This window comes from Ostrinia furnacalis, unplaced genomic scaffold (genome assembly GCF_004193835.3).
Source record: "Ostrinia furnacalis isolate ACB-3 unplaced genomic scaffold, ASM419383v2 OfSCF1110, whole genome shotgun sequence".
NCBI lineage: Eukaryota > Metazoa > Arthropoda > Insecta > Lepidoptera > Crambidae > Ostrinia > Ostrinia furnacalis.
Window position 1 is genome coordinate 398267 of NW_021131349.1, and position 24151 is coordinate 422417.

The following is a 24151-nucleotide window of genomic DNA, read 5'->3' on the forward strand; positions in this document are numbered from 1 at the left end:
AAATCTTGAATTTCCTCTAAAAGGTTGAACATAATATCGTACTCCTAGATAGATGGTTATAAGTCCCAGCTATCCTAGGTCAGGTAGGTAATGCTAACTTGTGGTTTTAGTAGTTCCTGTAAAGTTTTTTAACTGCTCGAGTTTTATATTTAGGCGCGTTAAGTACACGATATTTTTCTGCTTAGTCCAATAGTCAATCGTTCATCATGCTTGCTATGAATACAAAACTCAATTCTTTTATAGTTACTCGCCTGTAAATATACAAAGCGGCAGTCAACATCGCCAGTAGGAGTGACAGTAGCACGCACAGCGCCACCAGCAGCGCCCGGTAGTGGTAGGGCGAGACGCACACGCCGACCTCCGCCACTACAGGTGACGAGTCCGAAGGGCCGTTCTCTTCTAGCAGCTCGTTGCGGTTGTCGAACACCTAGGTATATAATAATCAAGATAGGGCAGTTAATTAATTTGCCAAAAATTGCATTAATATAGGTAGCCTCTATTATAAATTTACAGACCTCAAGAAGCCCATGCCCTCTAAAATATGTAATGCCATGTCGTTGATAAGGGACGAATCCCACCACCGCAACACTCGTATAGCCAGGATCTACAACTTTGCCTCCAATGACAAACGACCAGTGATGGTTGAGTAGTCCCAGAGGCTTCCGGAGGACAGCTAACTTCTATGTCGTTGGTAGATAGGTCGTAGGCTTACAGCAGAGAGACAGAATGAGCGCTTGATTGGCATAAAGTTTTCAGGCGCCTACGAATCTTGTTATACCAAAGTTTAACGTTGAATGTGGCTATGATAATTCAAACAGGCACTTAACGTAGGCTTTCCTACCTCAAAGTTAAGGTATTTTCAATAAGAAAAATGCTATGTTCTTTCTTCATTGAACTTACCTCAATCATCTTCCGAACGTGACTCGGCGTTTCCACTTCTTCCTTCAGATACTTGTCGACCCCAGTCTCTTCATACGACACTTTGTACACTGCTCCATTCTTGTCTTTGGCGTCGGTACTATCTGCGCTGGAGTCGCTTGTCTCGTCGGGCTTCACCTCGGCTGTGTCGTTGCCCTCAGCGGCAATAGTAGCGTTGACATCCCTTCTGCGACGGCCAAAGGACGGCTCTGACCGACCAGTGTGACTCGGACAGTAGGCCTGGGAAAATAAGGAGTAAATAAATCATTCAAGCAAAAAGAAGTGATGATTCTACTCATTCATGGTTTGAAAAGAAAACTTTCTTGCAAACATAATAAATTGTAGGTACTACCTACCTATTATCTTTATACAATGTTTTCTATGCTATTGTGGGAAATACATCTATGTAGATAGTACAAAGAACATAAACAGTCAATAATCGCAAACTTACAACCTAGATATAGAAGTAGTAATTAGCATAGAGCAGTAAATGATAGATTAGCAAAAGTGCACCAACAGCAAAACAGATAAACGCATAGCCGATAACCTGCGGCCCAGTTATAACATTCGATGTTTATTTTAAACCCATTGACGTAATTTGAACTGTTTGTGTTCAGTTATCATTATAATGTGTTTCATTAGATTGTTAATTATAAAAACAATCGTAATGAATAATTATATTGATATGTCTGGCAGGGAAGTATGCGAAACTTATTTTGTAATATTACGTGAGTTGAGTTTGAGTGTAATTTAAAATTAAACTTTAGACAGTAAACAATAAATACGGATCCAGGTATCAGATTGAATAAATAGATAAAAGCAATATATTTTCCTGAAAGTCCGAAAGTGATTGCGGTATACACAGAATTACAAAGCAAAGAAGCAGATTTCGTTGATTAAAAATCATACTTACTGGCTGGCAACCATCTCTACACGTGCGCACCGTAGCTTCGAACACCAAAAAGTTTGATTCAGGAATCTTGAATGCGTTGAATTTCGCTTCCAAAGAATCGCTGCTGCGACCTTTGTCCAATTCAGGGAACACATACGGGTCCACTGGGCATCTGAAAGGAATTATTGTAAGCATCACGAGATGCCGTCGTGTATCGTGACCTTTTGATCCCGCTATCTTAGGAAGGAAATGTTGTGATGTTGTGAACAATTTAGATAACTCAATTACCGCACTTATCTAACTAATGCTTAATCAATATCTAAGTGCCATGTTTGTTTCTGGACGATTCAATAAATTAGATAGGTAGAGCAGTAGTTAAAATTAGCTGTATCGATCATCACGTGTTACGAAATTGTAGGATTAGGTATCGTGGAAGACCTTGTTTTTTAATAAGTTGTTACTAAGCGCGCTAATCTTATCGCAAATTCCAATAGAAATAGTTTTCAGTATCTACTAGTTTGGTCAGCATAGATAAATAGACTATTTCCTCATGATAATGAAATAAAATTACAAATAATATCACAGCTTACCCCACTCTATCGATCAGTTGAACAGATCTGCCAGAATAAGGATCTCGAGCAATGACATTCGTTGCGAATATATCCGTTGCGTAGTTATACCCATCCTGGGCTTCCAGTCTGAAGGTGAGCGGGTCTCCAACGGCGATGGTGGTGGTCGGCCTGCCTTGGTACAGGATCATGAGGCGAACCTTGGAGTTGAGGGAACTCTCCTCTGGGAGATACTCGATGGGGATCGGACTGCCTGACCTGTCGATGGAATCGAACCCAGAACTACTGTTAGACTTGATGTCAACTCTTTAAATTGTACGTTTGACGACTTTGAATGAATTTTCAAACGGCATAAAACCCATGAAAGAGTTACTACACTTTGTAAAATCATGAGATTAGATATTTTTATCGTTCGCTATCAGAAACGGCTTAAAAAACTTAATATTTGGTAGGCACATAATAACACTTAATTCGTTCAAAGTCTCTACGTTAGTAGCTGTTAGTGAAATAACAGCACTCAAATAAATACCAAAAAACACATTAGAACAAAAACAGCAGAAGTTATTCACCCAAACATTTCCACTGTAAAATCACACACACAAAAACAAAACAATTACATTCCCCAAAAATATAAGCCGTAAACCTATATTTTAAAACATATCGGTTTAACAGTTAAAACTGGAGCTTTCAAACACTATAAATAGATATCTAAAAGCGCTAACTCCCATAAGTCACGAGTTCAGTTAACTGTTAATCGCGGCACGGTTTACATAAGTGTTTATTTGAAAAACTAACATCCTTACCACACCCACAAAAACATATTTATTTACAGAGTATATTGACTCGTTCCATAAACTATAGCTACAAATAGTTGTTTGTCTCATGGGGAGAACATTAGTTTTCCAAAACACACATAAATTATTGTTTCCATAATCTCACCCAGCCCCGATGTAGTTTGACGTGACAACAGCCTCAGCTGGTCCCCTGAAGAGACAAGTCAAGTTGAACCGCTTGTCTCTGGAGGTTTGAACGTTGTCGCTGAACTGAACCACCACGATATTTGTCATGGTATCGCCATACTGAAAAACATAGAAGACATTATTATTTTCTTTAGAGATTTAGAGCAATGACAGTTTAGGTGGATGAATATATGTGCCTCCAATATGCGACTCTTACTTATCCCATTCCATTTTAGTTATTAGATACAGTTATGTATTCCAAAATATAGAAAGAGGATTTAAAACTCTTACAGCATTACGCACTCTACATTGTTATTGATTAATTCGGCGTCATCGATAAAGTTATTTACAATATGATAAATACTATCTACTTAATCTAATCTAGCTTTAATGTTACAAATCTTTGCACTTACTCTCTGTGTGCCACATTCAGGGTATCCATGTGCACCCGAAATTCGTAACACATTCACGGTACCCCCGTTTCCTCTGAAGAAACAACGATCGTAGAACCCGTAAGTGTACATTCGGCCGTAGAAGCCTTCTGGCAACCTGAGTGTGAACTCCATGCCATCTTCGTTGCATACTTGAGACACTACAAATGAAAGAAAACCCTGTCTAATATTCGAAGATTTAAATTGCCAATAGATACCTATTTGCTTTACATCGCACTTACCATCTAAACAGTCGTCTGCTATGCGACCCAATGCCCTTTCGTAGAAATCATAATCGTTTGCTGTATTATCGAAGTGCAGTGGATTGGCAGCATCTAAAGCTTGAGTATCATGGTCACTTAGCTCACAATTATCACGAGGTTCCCCGTACGTAACATCCCTGAAAAATAAATTGTTTACTCATTCATCGATCAAAGTAAGTGATTAAGACGCTTGATTTCCTCTTTCTTACCTATAGTTAAACGCCCTACAAATAAAGTCTCTAGCTTCTATACACTCTCTCTGGCAGTGAGCCAAGGAGTATGCAGTTGTGAAACGACGGACGAATCGCTTTTGCATTCGTTGTCTGCCGACCTGTCTAAAGCTGTCCTCCTCACAGCGAGAACCTTGCCATGGTCTGTTGAATCCAGGCGCTGGTCTTCCGTTTGGAATGCCTACGGGACCTACAGGCCCATCTTTATCAAAACCTGGATAGATGGCTCCTGAAAAAAAGAATTCACGTTAAATTACTGCGTGTCATCTAAATCATTGTCAGATTTAAAATTGAAAGATTTCTCACCGACTACAGGACGATCCAATCCTGGTGGTGGGTATACCGGTCTATCTATTAGTCCAGGCCTATCCAGCAGGCCTGGCCTATCAATCGGTCTTTTATGACCGATCCCAAGACCGGGTCTTGGTTCAACAGGATAGCTGTAGGAGTAAAGTTGTTATTATAACTGATTATTAATGCTGGGATTTCATAAAAGCATATTCAATCAGGCCATAGAGAATACTAACCTATCAGGGCCTGGTCGTAGACCTACGTCCGGAGCTGGTACTGGGTAGCGATCTGGCCTGGGGAACGTTGCTGGGCCATAGTAACCGCCTCTACCATAACCTGCTATTTTTAGATTGCATTAAGTATTGTCAGAAAGAACAATGAAGAACTTCAGTATACTTATCATTAGATTATAACTATAAGTTACGATATGTTATGTCAGTTTTCCTAAATATTTATTGAAAAAGTAAAAATGGTTTATTTTAGGTAATAATTTAAATTGTGCGATAAAACTACATTAGTACTAATACATGCTTACCAGGGTAGGACGATCCGGTCGGCGGATATTTGTCATACAAGTCAGGGTATCTGCCACCACCAAGTGGCACGGGATCCCTATTCACTCCCACGGGATACCGGCTGTACGGGTATCGGTCCTGGTCGTACCGGTCAGGATAGCGGCGCGGATACCACGGTCTCTCAGGGTACGAGCCGCCCCGAACAGGGTATCTCTCAGGGTACCGGTCAGCGGGGTAAATGTCAATAGGATATTTGCTAATTGGATATCTATCCCTATCACCAGGATAGTTGTCGATGCTGTTGGATACGGGGTAGTAGTAGGAGGGATATCGGTCTCCGCCGCTGGGATATCTGCTTCCAGACGCAGATGGGTACCGATCACCGACAGGGTACCGGTCGTATCCGGGTCTGTACCGGTCGACGTCGGACGGGTAGGCAGCGGGATAAGCAGCCGGATATGGGTCGATCCCGACACCGGGTGGGTATCTGTCGTCAGGATATCTGTCGATTGGGTAGCGATCGCCCGGGGAGTATCTGTCCGGGTAAGGTTCGGGGCCGACTGGATACCGGTCGTCGGGGTACCGATCGGGTCGGCCGCCGTACCGATCGTCGTCGTAGCGGTCATCGTCTGGATACCGGTCGCGGTCGCGGTCTGCGCTTCCGGGATACCTGTCCCTGTCGCGATCCCGGTCCCGATCGCCTCCGCCGTTACCACCTAGAAAGTTAATGTTGAAAGATGTCTTTAGTGAGTCATGCGTTTAGTTAGATGCAGTCATGCACTGCAGTCTACGACATGCATACTTTTTTTGAACTATTGCCTTTGTGAATAGAAGAATAAAATCTATTTATGTTCATGCACCTAATTCTACGATAACATACTAATTTGCTTAGGTGACTAACTAACTACATTCTAAAGACTATTTAGTAGCTCATGCTCACTTACCTTCGTATAAAGAAGATCTAAATACCTAAGAAAGAATGCTAATCTACTTATTCTAACAAACAACTTTCCTTACATATCTACGCTACACAAATACACCTACGCTATATAAACCAATGATTTACCTACTCGTATCTACCAAAAACAACAGAACTGATCAAAACTTAAAACTTAGCTAATGTCGTTGCATTTAAATCCGAAAAGTAATTAACTTATTAATAAGTTAAATGGGAAATTCAAATCCTTATTAATTGACATTAAATACATTATAATAAAGCAAAGCAGCTAATAATCTCGAATACTTATAAAATAAGATGATGCTATGTAGAAGCTGTTTACTTGAGTAAACAAGAAAACTAAATAAGGATTAGAAACGGAAATTCCAGTGCAAGTCTACAATAACCTTCACGCGTCTTCGAATGTTTGTTTAATAATGTTTTATGAATCGTGTCTCAACTCTGATATCACGATATTTTTACTTAACACATGATTAGATTTCTGGATTTAAATGCAACGACAGTCTGCTACAGTTGTGTCTACTTAATTCATTCGCTTCGTATGGAACAAAGTCAAATAATAACTTGACTGAAAGGCATAAGTATTATGCTTATGTCTCTTGCTAATTTAATTTAGTCGACTCGAAGAAATAACAATGCAAAAATTTTTAAACAATTACATAATATTTGAATATCGTTGTTATGGTGACAGACTCAGGCAATATAGTTATTATAGTTAGCCAAGCGGACTTAGCACCGGACTAAGTTCATACAGTCTCTTTTCATACAAAGAAGAACCATCTGGGTCTGATGCGGATTGTAGAACAAGAGCCAAGCATGTAAACCAGTAAGCTAAGTCAGTTTTGCTTAGCTCGCAAACCTGGCGCAGTTTACCATAGTGTTTGCTTTGCACAGTTTGCAGTCGGATCACAACAAAAAGCTTAGCTCTTGGTTTGCAACCTGGAGTAAGACATGTAGAGAGAAAGGCCAATCATTTATGACAATCTGAAAGCATTGCGATTGATTCGTCTGTACTGTTTATTCTGGTACTAATCTTTGTTCCTATACAACCGAATGAAGTAAGCCCATCAGTTCTGGACATGCTGCGAACCTGTGGTAGTGGGGCGTCCCCAGGGCGTCGCCGAGCCGCTTCCCGCGCCCCCCGCCTCCGTCTCACCACTCACTAATTGATCTGGATCCCCAATTTAGAAAACATTTCACATTCTGTATTTCCATGCCAATTTGATAGGAATTTGGGACCAATTTAGGAGCTAACGTTAAAAAGTAAGACATAATAAATAAAAGTAGAGATTTTGTGGACTGAATTTTTTGCTGTTCTCTTGTTGAGGTCTACGAATAGATAAAAAGAAAAAGTAGAGTTACAAATTAATACATTCAGAGAGATCATTTTTTAAATACTTATTTGTACCTAATAAAACGCATTTCACAACTGATAGAAAGATAGCGATTTCAGTGTCCACTTAGGTATCTATTTAAAAGATGATATTTACTATGTATTGCAGAATAACCATATTATCACAAGTTTTATCTAAGTCTATTTTTCCTGCAGTTTAAATATGTGATTGTTGTGGGTTTTTTTCCACGTCTAACTAGTACTTTGAATCTACCAACAACGAAGTCGCATTATCACTGATCAAATAGATTTTTTCAGTCTTCAGTTAATATTTTATTTAGCCTTAGTTAATTTTAACTTCGAATGCAAATATTTAGATAGTTACGCATTCCCTAATTTTCAGGCAAATTGAAATACGCCCGTATGAAACCTGTTTTGAGACAAATAAATACTTTCTATTCTATTCTATTCTATTCTATTCTATTCACAAACGATGCTTGCTTATGTGAAGTAGCAAATCGTACGCACAGCGTTGAATAGAGCTCTATGATGGGTTAGTGTATCATCCTGTGCGTCCACGCGCACTGTGAGAGCTCATAGTAATGTTTGTGAATACGGGCGACAGAGCTCTATTCATCGCTGTGCGTTCGATTTGCTGCTTTACTTGAGCAAGCATCGTTTGTGAATACGGGCGAATAGTCTCTACACACAAAAATGTAGATAAGTGCTTCTTATTTGCCATCCGTCTATTTATAAGACGTCAAAGGGTCAAAGTCAACTCCACCTCATTGCGACAATTGCCTCGCATGCGCTACTACACTGATCCATTACTACTAATAATGGCACAATTTAGACCGACAACCTTTATTGGATCCTTCCTCCTTTCTCGTGTTACTATTTCTGATTCAAAGCTGTGTATTTTTAGTCACAATTCATTTGGTTTTTGCACACAAATGGGAGGCAACAATGGCTCTACATCAACGACAAAAACTGCATTAACGCAAATCTAAATGCGTTCTTTAGAATATCGACTGTGACTAAATATTGAAACGTTCTTACTATAAAACAATGGTCCTTTGTTAAAAATCTGGGATCTACCCTGTATTGTGTTATTAAACTAATTAAAATAAGAAAAGATCTTACGCATAAGATTTTCGTAGTAATCATAATCCGGGTCGTAGAGCAGCCTCATCCCATCTTTCTGGTTGTACCTGCTCAGCCGGCATATTCTTGATCTATCACTGTACACAGCAGATCTATAAAAATAAAGTGGAACACATATTTTAGGCAACCCATTCCTTAACCCAATCATCAACCTTTTAAACTGCGATCTCCAACCCGCCTGCCAAGCGTGTGGATTATGGCAAAACCCTCCACTATAGTGGAGGAGGCTCATAGTCTAGCAGTGGACTGTAAAGGGCTGTTGATGACGATGATGATGATTCCTTAACCCAAATACTAAGGCACTTTTCTTTGAATTTAAAAAATAGGATAATTGCGGAAAATCTGGGAAAATTTCAGAAAACATAACGACTATTTTTATGTACTTTACGTGCTTGACGAATGTTTTAACTTTATCAGATATGTAAATGAGAGAATCTGGTCGATTTTCACGCGAATTGAGAATAAAAACCGTTGTAATAAAGATGGATGAAAAACAATACATAGATTCTAATTCAAATCTCATAAACAATCTTCATATTCTAATCTGTTATCGGCCAGTGAACCAAAATGTGTTTATCACATTATAAAAATAGCGTGTTTGTGCCAAAACAAAAATTATCATAAAAATTTTGTGTACTTAGTAGGTTTTCAGGTCATACAACTGATAAAATCGACAGATAAAAATGCATGTGATTATGTAGAACAACAAAAAAACATATTGACCACTTGTGAAAATGTCCGATTATAAATATGATATTTTTTCAAAAACATCAGTAGAGTGTTTTTCATGAACTTTTACAACAATGACTGCCATGTTTGTATCGTATATTATTTTCTACACAAACTGAATCACAAAAATATCTCCATGAATGGACTCTACAATACCTTAGTAATGATTAGTAAATATTGTCTCTGGACAGCATTGTGTGGTGTTAACAATTTTTATATTAAACATAACGATGAATCAATGTTTATAGAGACTCGCAGACAAAGTCAAAATAAAACGCAAATGTCTGCGTTTACATATAAATTACTCAGTTATTTTACGGAGTTTTTAGTACAACGGGAAACGTTTAAACTATGTAAATTTACAGCTACAGTAAACTCTTTTGAAAGTCAGGATGATAAACATCCAAACATAAGTATCTATGTAAACAATATATTTTCAGTTTTATTCAGGTGTTAAAAATTACTAGCAGGATCGGGTTCACAATCTTTAAAAGTAATTTATTGATCAGTAGGACTTATGATAGCATGCAGTGCTACTTCTATGAAAGACATTAATTTGTACTATAGGTAAAGCCTCTTCTGAAATGTAAATTATGTTTACTCTTTCTTACCTGCACTGGAAACTGGTCTGCCTCAAGCACTCATCCAGACACTCGCTGAGTGATCGTCCGGTGATCTCCGAATGGAACTCTCCCGTGATCTTGCTGTTCCGATACCTCTGGAAGGCCGTATCCGGACGCCGTCCGGGCGAGAACAGGTGTGACGTCACACTGTTGTCCGGGTACTCCGTGCCACGAGCTGTCACCCGATGAGAGACTGATCATAATCGTGAGAAAAACCTTATTGTGGTTTCATGCAAGTCAGTCAGGGTTAATAACAAAACATTACGATTATTTATTAACCTGTAGACAATTTCTTATGACATGGAGCGAATTCGTAATTGATTTGTTTTTTTTATGTTAATTTGTGCTAATTACCACAGATTACCAAAAGTCACCTACTTGTCCTGCTCCTGACTACAGCGAAATATGAAACTGTAGATAATTTCTTATACATACAACGAATTCGTTCGTGATATGTTATTTTTCCTTGAATTATTAATTTGTGCTAATTACCATTGGCTATGCTATTCCACAGGTTACCTAATAGTTACTTGTACTAACTACAACGATATGAATTCACAAATACAGCGTGACATACCTACTTTTTCAAACATATGGTGGAGGCAGCTGAATGTAAGTAGGTGTGTATAAATATTATTTATTGTCTACAGGCTCCAGCTGTTAACTTTTGTTACAATAGCCTACGTAAAACATGTGTGTACTCACGATTGTCCAAACAGACAAGATCGTAGAAGTGGTGGGTGGGCGACGCGCTGACAGTCACGTCGTCCTTCTGAGACACAGAGTCCTCCTCCGAGAGAACGCATTGCCGCGTCATGGCGTCGTGCTCGATGGACCGACAGAAGTATCTGTGACAACGTGTTTTTGTTATTTCTACATCTATAAGATAAGAAAGGTACCCCAAATAAAAGGGCAGCCCTAAGCCATAGCTGATCTACAATTCAATAAAAAAAAACAAATTAAGGGACGGACGCGCGCTGATAGCTTTAGTATATTTTCCAGCTTCACCGGCAAAAGTGGCGAACTGGCGAGTACAAGAGTTATGGTTCAGTCAAACCAACGCGATTAGCCGGCGTGCAGCGATGGCGTTCGGACTTAAATGCATTGTTCGCCATCGCTGCACGCCGGCTGATCGCGTGTGATCGCGTTGGTTTGGCTGAACCTTTACTGTAGCCGTTTGGCAATTGATAGTTATTTAGTAAAACCTAGTATTATATTATCTGTGGTAAAACTTACTTCTCAGCCCTAACACACATGGCCTGGCATTCATCTAACGTCATATTGGTAAACACGTCAGCCTCGAACGGACCTCCTAATCGTTTGTTTTCTTCTTTGATAAACACCGCCAAGCCGTCACACCTCCGTTCGGCTGAAACCAAACATTGTCTTCAAACAATGATCACAGTTAAAACAACTGACTGTCGTATCGAATTCAACAAACCGTTTAAGCAAGTGTTTTCCAAATAGTCCGCGTTGTGGTCGTCCTCCAATAACTCGGGGTGCGTTCGTCGTGTGAACCTGCTCAATGAGCAAGTCCTCAAGGCTGAGTCGTAGGTGGCAGAGCGGCAGACGAAGCTGAACTCTCCCAAGCACTTGTCTTCGCATTCTGTGCGGTTCGCCACCATAATCTCTTTCAGGTCTGATGGTGGAAGCTTCAAACGCTTTCGGGCATGACGCTCGAATACGTAACGGCGCGATGGGCACTCACGTTCAGGTCGATTTGCTAAAAAGAAGATATTTTTTTTACCATTATACCGTTTTAGTTAGGTATTGTATTCATGCGATGGTGTACCATCTGTGCATATTGTTTGTGTATGTGAACAGGTGTACAGTAAAAAATCAATTGCGCGTTACATTTACAGTAAAAATTGCATATTGAATGAAGCTTTTTATAGACAGCACATGAAACCTACCACAGAATATTTTTGACATAGCCACGATAGCCGAACGGTGAAGGAGTGGCCGACTCGAGATCCGAGGAACGCGGGTTAGAATCCCACCGCCGCTCGACTATTGTGGTGAGCCCACTCGTAACACAAGCTTATTTAGCTTAACACGAGGGGCTAATAATGGGACTATTAGTAATTTGGGCAATACAAATTGCTAATAATATTTAAAAAATATCCATCAAAATCAATTGAGATTGTTATTTTGTGGTGAGTCGAATCGATGTCCTGTCGACTCTAGCTTCAAAAATTAATCAAATAAATTATACCCACACGTAAGGCAAATCTCATTGAAATGCACGCTGTTAGGGACAATCATCAGCGTCCCAATGCCCTCGGGAGTAGCCTGCTCCCTCGTCAAGTAGCACGTGGATTCCTCGTACTCCGGTTCAGGGCTGAAGGCCGCTATCCTGGCTCCTGGCTGGAAGTCTATGGAGTTGCAAGTCCTGACGAGACTGTTGCCGGAACGGTCACGTAGACAGAGGTCTTGGCATTTTTCCAACACGCGGAAAGGCGGCGCCGTCTCTCGCACCTATGGTAATGAGAAGCCTTGAATAATGCATTTTACCTATCTTCCGTTTACTGATAAAAAAAAAACAAAGATAAAACTTATTTCCACCGGAATCATTTATCTTATCTCCAAAAATATTCAGATTAAATAAATAAATTCTTTATTTGAGGCTAGCAAGTGCGTACTTACTACGTCATCATCAAATCCATGTAGCTGTTGATTCGGTAATCGTTCGTACATCACCCTTCCCATACCTTGGTTGCATGTTGTCTGGGCTGAAATAATCCAGATTGTTACTAAATTAATAAGTACTGTGGGAAATACAAATTAACTAGAACACACACAATTTCCTCGACACAATCCTTGAAGTCTTAATGCCCATTTATTACGATAAATAGGCATATTGTTTATCAACGCGATCAATATTGTCCTCACCGCATTCATTTGCTTATTCTCCATATTATTGAAGAAATTATCATGACAAAATTATTACTAACATTATTAACTTCTATTCAAGTGATATTTATACTTTTAAAGGTTATTTATAAATCAGCCAGTATACCTACTTGCAGAATTCGCCCGTATTCACAAACATTACTATAATAATATGAGGTCTCACAATGCGCGTGGACGCACAGGGTGACACACGGACCAATCACAGCTCTATTGAACGCTGTTTGCTACGTCACTCAAGCAAGCATCGTTTGTGAATACGGGCGTAAATAACCTGCAAAGAATTTTACACCATGTCCAGTGTCCGCACTACAGAACTCTTCAGTTAAATTTTTCTTACCAAATGTAAGGGAGAGTCCGGTAATTTGGACCAGTTTTTTTCAATCCCATTTTACACATAGTTTTCTTTTGTTTTTGCTAATGTTTATGGTATATAATTAAAGGGAAATTATTCAACTTACTATTTCATAGGTATTAATCAACATAATTGTTGTATATTTAGCACAAATTAACAAAATACGAGTTCAGAGCTTCGGTCCAATTTAGCCAACCGGTTCGATAATTTGTACCACAGGGTTACTAAATTGGATTTCAATAAATTTCAAGCCTATAAAAAAACTATGGCAAAATATTATACGATACATTCTTATCAAATTAGGTAACGAAAAGGAACAGTAGTTAATAACATAGACAATCGATATTGTTTTACACGTTATCACGATTTTGAGTACAAGTTTTGTAATTCCAAATATCGTAACGCACACTTGTACCTAATCTACTTTACCAGTCTTTTGCTTTCATTTATTGTTAGTCAAACATAACTACGCTATTATAACTTCAAAATATGATTTACTAAAAAAAAATTCAAAATCCTTTGGTAAAATTCCATACAACTTGATGTGGTACAATTTAGCCGACTAGGTGATAGTGCTTTTAAAAAATCGGTAAAAAATATAGCTTATAAATACCGAAAAATGTTTCAAATAATTGTAATCCACACTAATTTACGCTTCTAAATAATATATCAGAAACACCCTGTGATTAAATTTAACAAAATTACAAATTAAACATGTATTGTCAAAAGTTACTTGAAAACAATGAAAAAATACTTTTCAAAATAAAACACAAGTGTTCGTTGTCACGGCTAAAACCACATGGCCGCTATTCATTGAATTTAGTTGTGTATCGCTGAGTGTTGCGATTACAGACATTCAATAAATACTTTACGAAATATGAGGGTGGTACAATTTACCCGGCGGTACAATATACCGAACTCTCCCCTATGTATTGTATACCTAACCTAATACCGATACACCACCAGCAAAATGTGACCATATTTATAGCCTCATAAGCATGCTTATCCTTTAACCTTACCATTGGCCATCGTGAGCATTGTGAGGGCTGTGAAGGCGTGCATCACGCTCGCCCCCCGCGGCTTCATCTTCCTAACTCCTGGCTGGCTGGGGTGGGGGGTCACCGACCATTCATATGGCCACTTTTACACGCGAATCTGCAAGCATTATAAAGGTTAAAACCCTAAGACCTAGGGCCACTCCCACTGTTCTAGTGCATCTAAAAGGCGGTTGAAACAAATATGATAAGGCATCTCTAAACCAGTACGGCCAGCGCAGGGAGTGACTCTGAGACCTAGGACTTCTTCCACTCCTCCTGTGGCAACTGAGGAACAAATATGCTAAGGCCTTCCCAATCTCGTTGGCTAGAATGTAGGTGTCAAATCCTCTATTTGCCTATGATAAATTACTAAGAAAGACATCCTTCTGTATTTGCGACTAAGTGAGCGGATAAATCAATCTGTAATAGTCAATTAGTACCTATAAATAAAGTTATTGCTCAGAAAGTAATTAGGTACAAATGAAAGGCATAAATTGCACCACAACTCATAAAAAGTCAAGATAAGGAAGGATACAGAATGACTTCAGGATTCACATGACTGCAAGAACAATAAGATGTAAAGTTAAAGAACACCAATTTGTGCACCATAATGATCTTTTCTAAGGCCTGAAATTATAGTTGAAGATTTTCGCGAATTACCATATTCATTCTCGTATTGTTTTATTGCATGTGCATTAAGTAAAACAAAACTGAAGCATTGAGGGTATTTATCTGACGACCCTGCCCCAAAATGATGCATACACTTCAAATGACCATTTTGTCCAACCGATTATGAGTCCAGCATTAAGAGCAGTTTGCAAAATGATCACCGGTTCGTTGCACCAAATGAATGAGGCTATCCAGATCAAGGTTATACAGAACGAATATTATACAGCTTTTATATTACTGCTTTTGCGACCTTAGCCAAGGAAACTTACTGTGCATGTCATTAAAACTCGTGACTATTACTATTACGAGAAGATAGCGCAAATGGATTTTTCCGAGCAAAACTTTTAACTACTTTTTTATTCTGTAATAAAGTTCTCTTTATGTGTATAATTATGTAGATGACTATCAACTCCACCAATTAGTATACGTAATTATTATACACGTCATTTAAGACCTGGTAACCGAAACCGAATTTTCAAATAACTGTAAGTAATATTCGGATAATTAGAGTTACTATCTAAAATTAATAATTTATGACAATCGACTTAGTGAATAAACATAATATGACGTCATAGTTTAAATTGCCATACAATATCTATGAAGGGATCGTGTATTTGCAACTCACAAAGTCAAGTCATTGGTGGTGTCAGTCAACCAGTGTCAACTGCCCAATAATTAGGTAATGTGGCTGGTCCTAACGGGGTATCAATGGTAACATCATTTGCAGGAGGTACTTTGCCAGCTCACACCATAAACCAACAAAGTAGCAAACCACCACGGTTCCGACTAAAAGTTCAAAATAATTAAGCTCGCCGATAGTTACACCATTAAAATACAATACGCGAACTGTACGGTCGAGGGCTGGAATAACTACAATAACTGTACCATTGTCAGTCTATTGATATCGGCTATTATTGAAATGTATCCGGGTGATATTGACCGTTACTCCGCCCAGACGCAGAATTGGGCCAATAAAATTAATGTCGCCACGCAAATTAATAACAAAAGGCATGGGTGCGGAACATGTGAAAATACTGAAGCATTTTATTGAATGCTCGGAGCGAACATGATACATACATCTGATAGAAACTAATGGATGGTTGCTATCATCACGCATGGNTCGCATAGAGATTGCAAGAGGACTTGTCAATGTGAAACAGAACCTACGGAACAATTTTCTCGTAACTATTTTTCAATGTAGAGTCTACGCAGCTGACACACAACTTTTTTGAGTGTAAAGGAATAACATGATAAATTATGTTTAAAATGAGCATTCTCGATAACAAAGGATGCTTTGAAAAAATTGACTTATCATCACAATAGCAAGAGCTAAAATTTAGCTCGTAGTTTACAGTACCTGTATGATTCTTCTATATGCATGGATAGTGTAGACCTTGAGGTTTGCACCTGTCAATTAACCACACACCTCACCCAGTGACATCGCTAATTTACATTTTCATGGGTGTTAAGAATGTATTTTACATAGAAGCAGTTTTTTCCAGCACACGTCATGAATTTTATGACGTGTGTTAGAACACAAAACATCCGTTTTACTCAAAAAGCATGTAAAATATCTAACAACTACCATGTAACGTGAGGTATAAATTACCCTGCGCGTGGGCAAACATGTGAAATATTTTAATGAAATATAGGTAAACATGTGAAATTCATAGCACCTATACACAATACATAATGTACAAACAAATTACTTTAGTCTGATGACTTTCCTTAGAAAAGAAACGCTCCGTTTCGTAGGCCTACCTTTACTAAGTATTACACCTTCGTCTACATTAGTAATTTTATTAGGTACTTTCAAACTAGTAACTCTACAATACAAGAACAAGTCTACAGAATACATTGACCCTATGCTCTGTTTATTTCAGTTTAAGTTTATTATTTGATTAATAAATTAATTTATCCTTCGCTTTATTTAGCTTGTTTTGACTACAACAATTATATCATTGCAAATATAGGTAAACTGATATTTTTAGAACTAAGTGCAAATCAATATAATCACGTTAAGTTTGCTTAAACTCTTGAGTCAATGTTTTTATCATTATGAAATGAAAATAACAAATACAGTCGTGTCTATCTCTATGTAACGTGCGTCATTGAATGTTTTAAGAAAACACATAACAAAAGAAGATTTTCAAAATATTGAATTTCAATACTTAAATCTTTAACAGATAATGGAAATCGTATTTCAGGTGTAATAATTTGTTTAAACATAAAAATCTGTGTGTAAACGAAGTCACGAGTAGGTAGGCAGACAGCTTTGTCCGACTAAAATGTTACAGCTTTAAAATAACTACTAGAGCAAAGTTGAAAGACAAAAATGGCTACAGAGACGTGCTCAATTCGCATTGTATTTTTCGCTAAATCATCATTAAGGNAATTGTAACACTGGTCACTTTCTTTTGTTTTTCTGATGCATTTTAGACACCCTTTCACAGCATAAACCGTTTTAATAATTAAAATTCGTCGGACGTGTTTACCAATTTTTCACTTTGACAGTTCATGTGACGTTTACGGGTAAGCCGTGCCGGCTCCCTAAAAACTGCCTCACCTTTCGTGCACTGACTATCTATCTAGGTTTTATTAATCTAAGATTAGAACACAAAACATCCGTTTTATTCAAAAAGCATGTAAAATATCTACTACCATTACAACTACCATTTAACGTGAGGTACCCTGTGCGTGGGCAAACATGTGAAATGTTTCAATGAAATATAGGTAAACATGTGAAATACATAGTATGAGTACCTATACACAATACATAATGTACAAACAAATTACTTAATTTAGCCTGATGACTTTCCTTAGAAAAGAAACTTCGTAGGCCTACCTTTACCATTACACCTTCGTCTACATCAGTAATTTTATTAGTTACTTTCAAACTAGTAACTTTACAATACAAGAACTAATCCACAGAATACATTGACCCTATGCTCTGCTTATTTCAGTTTAAGTTTATTATTTAATTTAATAATCAATTTATCTTTCGCTTTATTTAGCTTGTTTTGACGCGTGCTGTAAGACGATAAGCGACTTCATAACACTTATATCATTGCAAATATAGGTAAACCGTTATTTTTAGAACTAAGTGCAAATCAATATAATCACGTTGAGTTTGCTTAAACTCTTGAGTCAATGTTTTTATCATTATGAATAACAAATACAGTCGTGTCTATCTCTATGTAACGTGCGTCATTGAATGTTAAGAAAACACATAACAAAAGAAGATTTTCAAAATATTGAATTTCAATACTTAAATCTTTAACAGATAATGGAAATCGTATTTCAGGTGTAATAATTTGTTTAACCATAAAAATCTGTGTGTAAACGAAGTTACGAGTAGGTAGGCAGACAGCTTTGTCCGACTAAAATGTTACAGCTTTAAAATAACTACTAGAGCAAAGTTGAAAGACAAAAATGGCTACAGAGACGTGCTCAATTCACATTGTATTTTTCGCTAAATCATCATTAAGGAACTTTTGGACAAATTAATTTTCCTTTGCTACAACCACAGCTACAACCTATTTTTGAAGAGATTTTTTCGTCAACCGCATTCCAATTTCAACCAGCGCAAAAAAATTTGCACTAGCCGGTCATCAGTACCTTCGTACTAGTACTAGGTACATGCGAATCTGCATGACAAAGCGCAGAAGGTTCGCTATGAAAATTTTGGCGTTTCCAAAAATCGTGCCGATGGCCGGAAGCCCGTATCCGGCGCATTGTGGCCGACCGATGTCCTCGACTATTTAATGACGTACCGAATAATTTTGATACAGTTACCTATTCCGTGAAATCACCGTCTGGCTCGCGAAATCAATGTTAGTCACTGATCAAAATTTTCTAGTTGAAAAATAATGATAATAAGATTGATGTTGATTACCCTTATCAATGATGGAGCAATTTCTTAGTTGACAAATTAGGATGGCACATACTCGTAGTAATGAAGGTTCTATTTATTCAAGAAGAAAATCGAAGAAAGGTATCGAGCCGTATTGAATAATTTTGGTTCAAGTTGCTAGTATACAAGTATTGCATTTATTGAAGCATCTTTCAGATGCATGTAAGCAACAAGTTATAACAATTCACTGAAAATGGAGATTGATTTTGAGTTAATGCGACATTTGAGCAATCTTTCTTTAGATGCGAGAACTTCTTGGAAATCTTCACAACACAAATCTGCTTATCCATTCCCACACATTAAGGCTGGATTGCACCATCTTACTTTAACTTTAATAATAGTCAAAGTCTGTCAAACTCCATACAAAAAACACCGCTATAATTACGCTTAAAGTAAGATGTTGCAACTCAGCCTAAATGTTCATTATTTAACAACTAAGTAATGAACAATACCCTTCGCACATTTTCCTACGCGCTACTTATACACCGGAAAAATTAACGTCCCCGATCAATGAGAATTCAAAAGGCTCCTCGAACAAAGTGAAATCATTTCACTTCTTTAACGTCCGGAAGCAGGTCATCTATTTGACGTCAGGCATTGATGGTAGCCGGTCATCCATGACGTAACGGTGTGAAAGGCTTCACAGGAATGTGGGATGGCCTAGCCCATCCTATGCCGTGGGAAAACGCTTCAGGGAAATTGGGCAACCGGGAGCGCCCGAAAGCAGGTCATAATATGTAGTTTTAAATCATTTATAATAGATTGGTATTGGGCAATGGAATCATAGTGATGGGTATAATGTACATTACCTACTGATGGGGCAATTCAAATAATTGTAGTTTAAACAAGCGCGCTAGTTTAGAGCAAGGCTTGCTCAAATGTATTATTCTTCATCGTTTAGATATCTGGTAATTCTGCTTTGGATAGTAACAATAATATATTTTCTAACATATCTGATTGATGGTTCTTATAATGTTTTAATGTTAAGTAACTAACCCGAGTGCAATAATATTTTTCCTTGAATAAACTATTTACCTTACTTCTTCTTGTTACATATTAATTTTGTAAGTAAATCTTTAATGCAATCATGTGCATTATTGCATTGTTTGCACTATGCGTGCAACTCATTTCAAGATCATAGAAATCATGAAGACTTCATCATCCATGTAAGATGCCAGAGTCATAATTTTCAGATTGCTAAACTAGCATTATCTACAAGCATTTCATATTAATCAATATTTAATGTACATCACAATGAAGCCTGCTTGCATTTTCCTTGTGAAATTCTGCAAGTCGTTTTAATCTAAAGTCAATACATTACAGTAGCGGTATGTGTCTAATGAATACTTTTAATCATTATATCTATCGGAAAGTATTAAAAGACGTTATTTATAATAAAGGTATAGCGTAAGCCATCATAGTAATAGTAAATATTTGATCCAGTTTAATGAACTGTAGAAATAGGGACAGTATGCAATGATAGTGATAGCTATAGATTTATCTTTTAGAAAATCTGGCTAGGACCACGCGGAAGATTCAAATAATGACAAGGAAAAAGTTTATATAAGTAGGACTATTTTAAACTAGTCAATGTAATTATTGAAATTCTACCAATCAGTGACTTGAAGTCTCTACATTTGAACGACTTTTCTGAGTAATAATCTCTATTGATTCGATACATAAGCCTGGCAACAACGATTTAAATATTGTAGGGATATTACTTTTTTACTTTGAGATGTGTAATTATCAACTGTCAACTATTGGGAAGACACTGGCTCCTGAAATACAGTTTACACTAGTTTAGGAGCCAGGGTTTCAATATAAAATGTTACAGTGTATTACATCAATAAAAATATTTTTATTCTCTTATTATTATTACGTATTCATGAGAAGTATAAAGTCCTACAATGAATAAAAGTACGATCCTATAATTAGTAGGTAAACTACATTATGTGTAATCAAGCAAAAGATTCCACTTCACTCTACATAATAAAAATACGATTAACGAGCAATAAAAACGATATTACTATAAATAGTATGACCACCATGATAGTTGATAAACTTTATCTACGAGTAGGTATTATTTTTTTACTTTTATTTTAACCGTGATAATAACAATAACTGGTGCTTTTTGTATGAAGTTTGGCCGATTTTTGACGTTTGTCATAGTTAAAGTAAGATGGTGCAATCCAGCTTTAATGTTTCATGCAGATTTTTGAGTAGAGTACTTTTATAGTTTCCCTCAAAAGTAGGTTACAACCTTAATCCGGTCATATCTAGATGTCTCTCGTATAATGCAAAGCATGTACTTGTACACACTTGGACTTCAAGCTTACACTAATAATCTTATGTAGGTAGTTGTAATTTTTACTATTTTGAACTGTACAGTCGAAGCACATCGGACTTATACATTTTTATTGCAAAATCGCCCTTATGACAATTGCATAGATGCCACAGTATTTAGCTTAAAGTGCTGTCATCCGTACAATAGTCTAAGGGTTTAGTATGAGTTTACATTAAAGGTCGTCACTAGTGAGCGCGTTTAAAAAATCTACGAAGATTTTAATTCTTACAAGTATCCGCTAGGGGCGCTGTACAATCCGTCATACATTTAATTTTATTTTTTACGCGCTCACTGGTGACGACGTTTGATCTAAACTCACACTAAGCCCTCTGTTACCGATTGTATCGATGCGCGGTAGTAAAGTGTTGCGATGCACGTGGCATGTTGCATAATGCAGTCACGGAGAATGCGCGGGCGCCGCCCTAACGACCCTCGTTCATTGTGACGCATTAACTGGCTTGTAAGTGATTTGAGTCACAGTGACATGTCCTATTGATTCAATTGTAGAAGTAGGTACATTTTTGTTACATACGAGTACAATATTATCAGATTTTGACGGATTTTCGATTCACTAGCTAATAAGAATAGACGAACTTCAGTATTTCAGTTTAAAGTCATTTGTAAAGAAGGAAACTTATCATACGTGAACGTTATAGTAACAAAACATTAATTTTACATGCAATTTTAACCATATCTATAATTTGAAATACCTCTGCAATAACTTTACTTTTAGTAGAACGATTTTTTTACAGAACTCTACTAACAAGGAAAAAACTAACTCGTAATTTAGCATTCGCTTTCTATTTAGTAGGTTCTATTAAAGTACAAAAGGACACTCGTACGCATTGGATCTGACTTCCTATTTAGGCAAAACGCGCTATTATACATAGTCTGTTGAAATGAATACACGATGTTTTGTAATCTAAAACACGCAATAAGTATGTAAAAGTACGAGCTAATAGTTAGAAAATAGTTAAGTGCGAGTACCTATTAGTAGAGATAAATCGATCCAATATTTGATTGAAGTTACAAACTACTTTATTTAACATTTTATTTATATTCGAATAGGTAGACGCGAATTTAGATTGCACAGTTTTATATTTTAAAATGTTCGCTAATAACGTCAACTTTTATTTTTTATTATAATAAATCAGAAACATCTATAAATAAATATGTAAGAAGTACTACGCTACGACTATCATTTAGGTACTACGCTACGACACATGAAAAGCTTGAAAAACAAGAAGACCGTCAACTTTCAGAAAGTTCCGTAGCAAGACGCGCCGTAACGCCTTAGCACTGCTACGAAGCAAGCTTACCTACTTATGCTCCGTCCCACGAGACACGTAGCACGACCAACGCACACTCAGTCCGAACTCCCAAGCACTGTTCACACTGGTGCCAAACTGCCTTGCCTAGTCCACACGACACAGGTGCACTGTTGGACAGCCAAAACCAAATTGTGGGCATTTCTACACCATAATTCAGTTAAATCACATTAAGAGGGGGACGACAATGGGAGAGCATCGATGTGAGCGAATCACACCATCGCCACGCATCGCTAATTCTCCATAGCTCGTGTTTACCGACGTCGGTGACCCAACAATAATCATTATACTTTATACGTGTATGTATTGTTGAAATTCAGTGCGACCGACCTGCGCGCCGCACTTTACTTTTATTGCCCCTATTTTTATGGTTCATACAAAGTATGATTGTTATGACTAATCATCGTAGAACACCTCTTTCTCCTGTTTGGGAAATCAATTCACTACTGATAGCCCCAATTGATTGTTTTACAGAATGTTAAGTACTCTACCTTTATAATTGTAGTTTAATTATTCGAGTACCTAATGTAAGTACATGTTTTGCATCTCCAGAACTCGTCGATGTTACATAGAAAATAGAAATGCAATGAAATAGCTTGAGAAGAGACAAACTATACGTATAGATAGCCTGATTTTTTCACAACTGCTACGTAAATAACACCTGTTACAAAATCAGTCAAAAAGATAGAAGCCTTATCCTTTATTCTGTCTGCTATGTATCGGATAATGGTATTGAGTTAAGATAGCCGAAACCATAAAGTGGGCTGCCAAACATATTCATTGGTGACCCTAAAGTGACCGCTTTTCCGGAAACCGCGAACAAAGGCGTCGCGCGCGCATCCATCATGGCCGCGCACAGCGCCATCCGCCATGTTGCGGGCGCCGCGCGAACTGCACGCCGCGATTACCATCAACGCTAATGAATTAATTATTAGGTACGTGACATTTTTGTTGTTTCGCGGCTGACCTTGAGCGCGGTTGCCTCGGTCATCTCTCATAATCGCGATGCGAAATGACGATTACAGGTCGACAGGTCGGTTCAAAGAATTTTTTAAATGGGCCCCAAATAATGTGACAGGAGGTGGGTGTTCCGTCCGGGATTATCGAAAATCTGCTAATGCAAATTCTGTGAGAATTATCAACTTGTTCCGCAGGGTGTTGTTGACTCCATAGAAGAGGTCAAAGATTGTTGCTGGCTGACGCACCATTTCAAATTCAAATGAAATTGAAACAATTGAAAGGTTTAATGATCTCTGATACGTTGGAGAGTTTCGCGCTCTTGTTCTGGAGACTTAGTGAACCTGCTGATGATGAAGATCTACGTGATTATGCAATTCTGACCAGGCGCGGATCCACCGTTGTGGGCACTGTGGGCATGCCCACAACCCTAATTTGCTTGTTTTAATTATCATCTATTGATAAGATCGATAGGCATGTATGTATGTCCGGGCATGTAGTGATCCAACTCTCACTTTGCTAATTTTTGGTGGCTGTGCCTACAACCTTTTTTGAGGGCTGGATCCGCGCCTGATTCAGTCACCAATCAACAAAACTGCACCCAGCCCCTGGCCCGGGGCTTCTGTAGCTGTGGGGCCCCATCATTTGATACAGCGGTATGCTACGCTCCTGACTGTACCAAGCCAATGATATAGTAGTTCAAAGCCAATATTGCACTATACCTACAGTCGATTGACTGACCCAATTACTGTAATAACGCGGT

At 37.9% G+C, this 24151-nt stretch overlaps 1 protein-coding gene across 2 annotated transcripts in view; it reads right to left on the reverse strand.

Moving 5' to 3' along the window:
• The window catches only part of nompA (no mechanoreceptor potential A), a 28376-nt gene extending 5601 nt beyond the window's left edge, over window positions 1-22775 (reverse strand). The window contains exons 1-21 of one of the 2 annotated variants that reach the window (XM_028302319.1): window positions 22423-22775; window positions 14160-14295; window positions 12522-12607; window positions 12095-12353; window positions 11317-11598; window positions 11112-11244; window positions 10581-10723; window positions 9864-10050; window positions 8503-8615; window positions 7117-7197; window positions 5089-5784; window positions 4790-4892; window positions 4569-4702; window positions 4242-4491; window positions 4012-4169; window positions 3752-3930; window positions 3319-3458; window positions 2401-2637; window positions 1832-1982; window positions 901-1158; window positions 252-427 (exon numbers count right to left, since the gene is read on the reverse strand). In XM_028302319.1, the coding sequence (XP_028158120.1) occupies window positions 252-427; window positions 901-1158; window positions 1832-1982; window positions 2401-2637; window positions 3319-3458; window positions 3752-3930; window positions 4012-4169; window positions 4242-4491; window positions 4569-4702; window positions 4790-4892; window positions 5089-5784; window positions 7117-7197; window positions 8503-8615; window positions 9864-10050; window positions 10581-10723; window positions 11112-11244; window positions 11317-11598; window positions 12095-12353; window positions 12522-12607; window positions 14160-14226 (3833 nt within the window). In that variant the 5' untranslated portion in view covers window positions 14227-14295; window positions 22423-22775. Of the gene's footprint in view, window positions 1-251; window positions 428-900; window positions 1159-1831; window positions 1983-2400; window positions 2638-3318; window positions 3459-3751; window positions 3931-4011; window positions 4170-4241; window positions 4492-4568; window positions 4703-4789; window positions 4893-5088; window positions 5785-7116; window positions 7198-8502; window positions 8616-9863; window positions 10069-10580; window positions 10724-11111; window positions 11245-11316; window positions 11599-12094; window positions 12354-12521; window positions 12608-14159; window positions 14296-22422 lie in introns of both variants that reach the window. The other variant, XM_028302320.1, reaches the window with a different exon arrangement.
• Between the last annotated feature and the right edge of the window lie 1376 nt (window positions 22776-24151).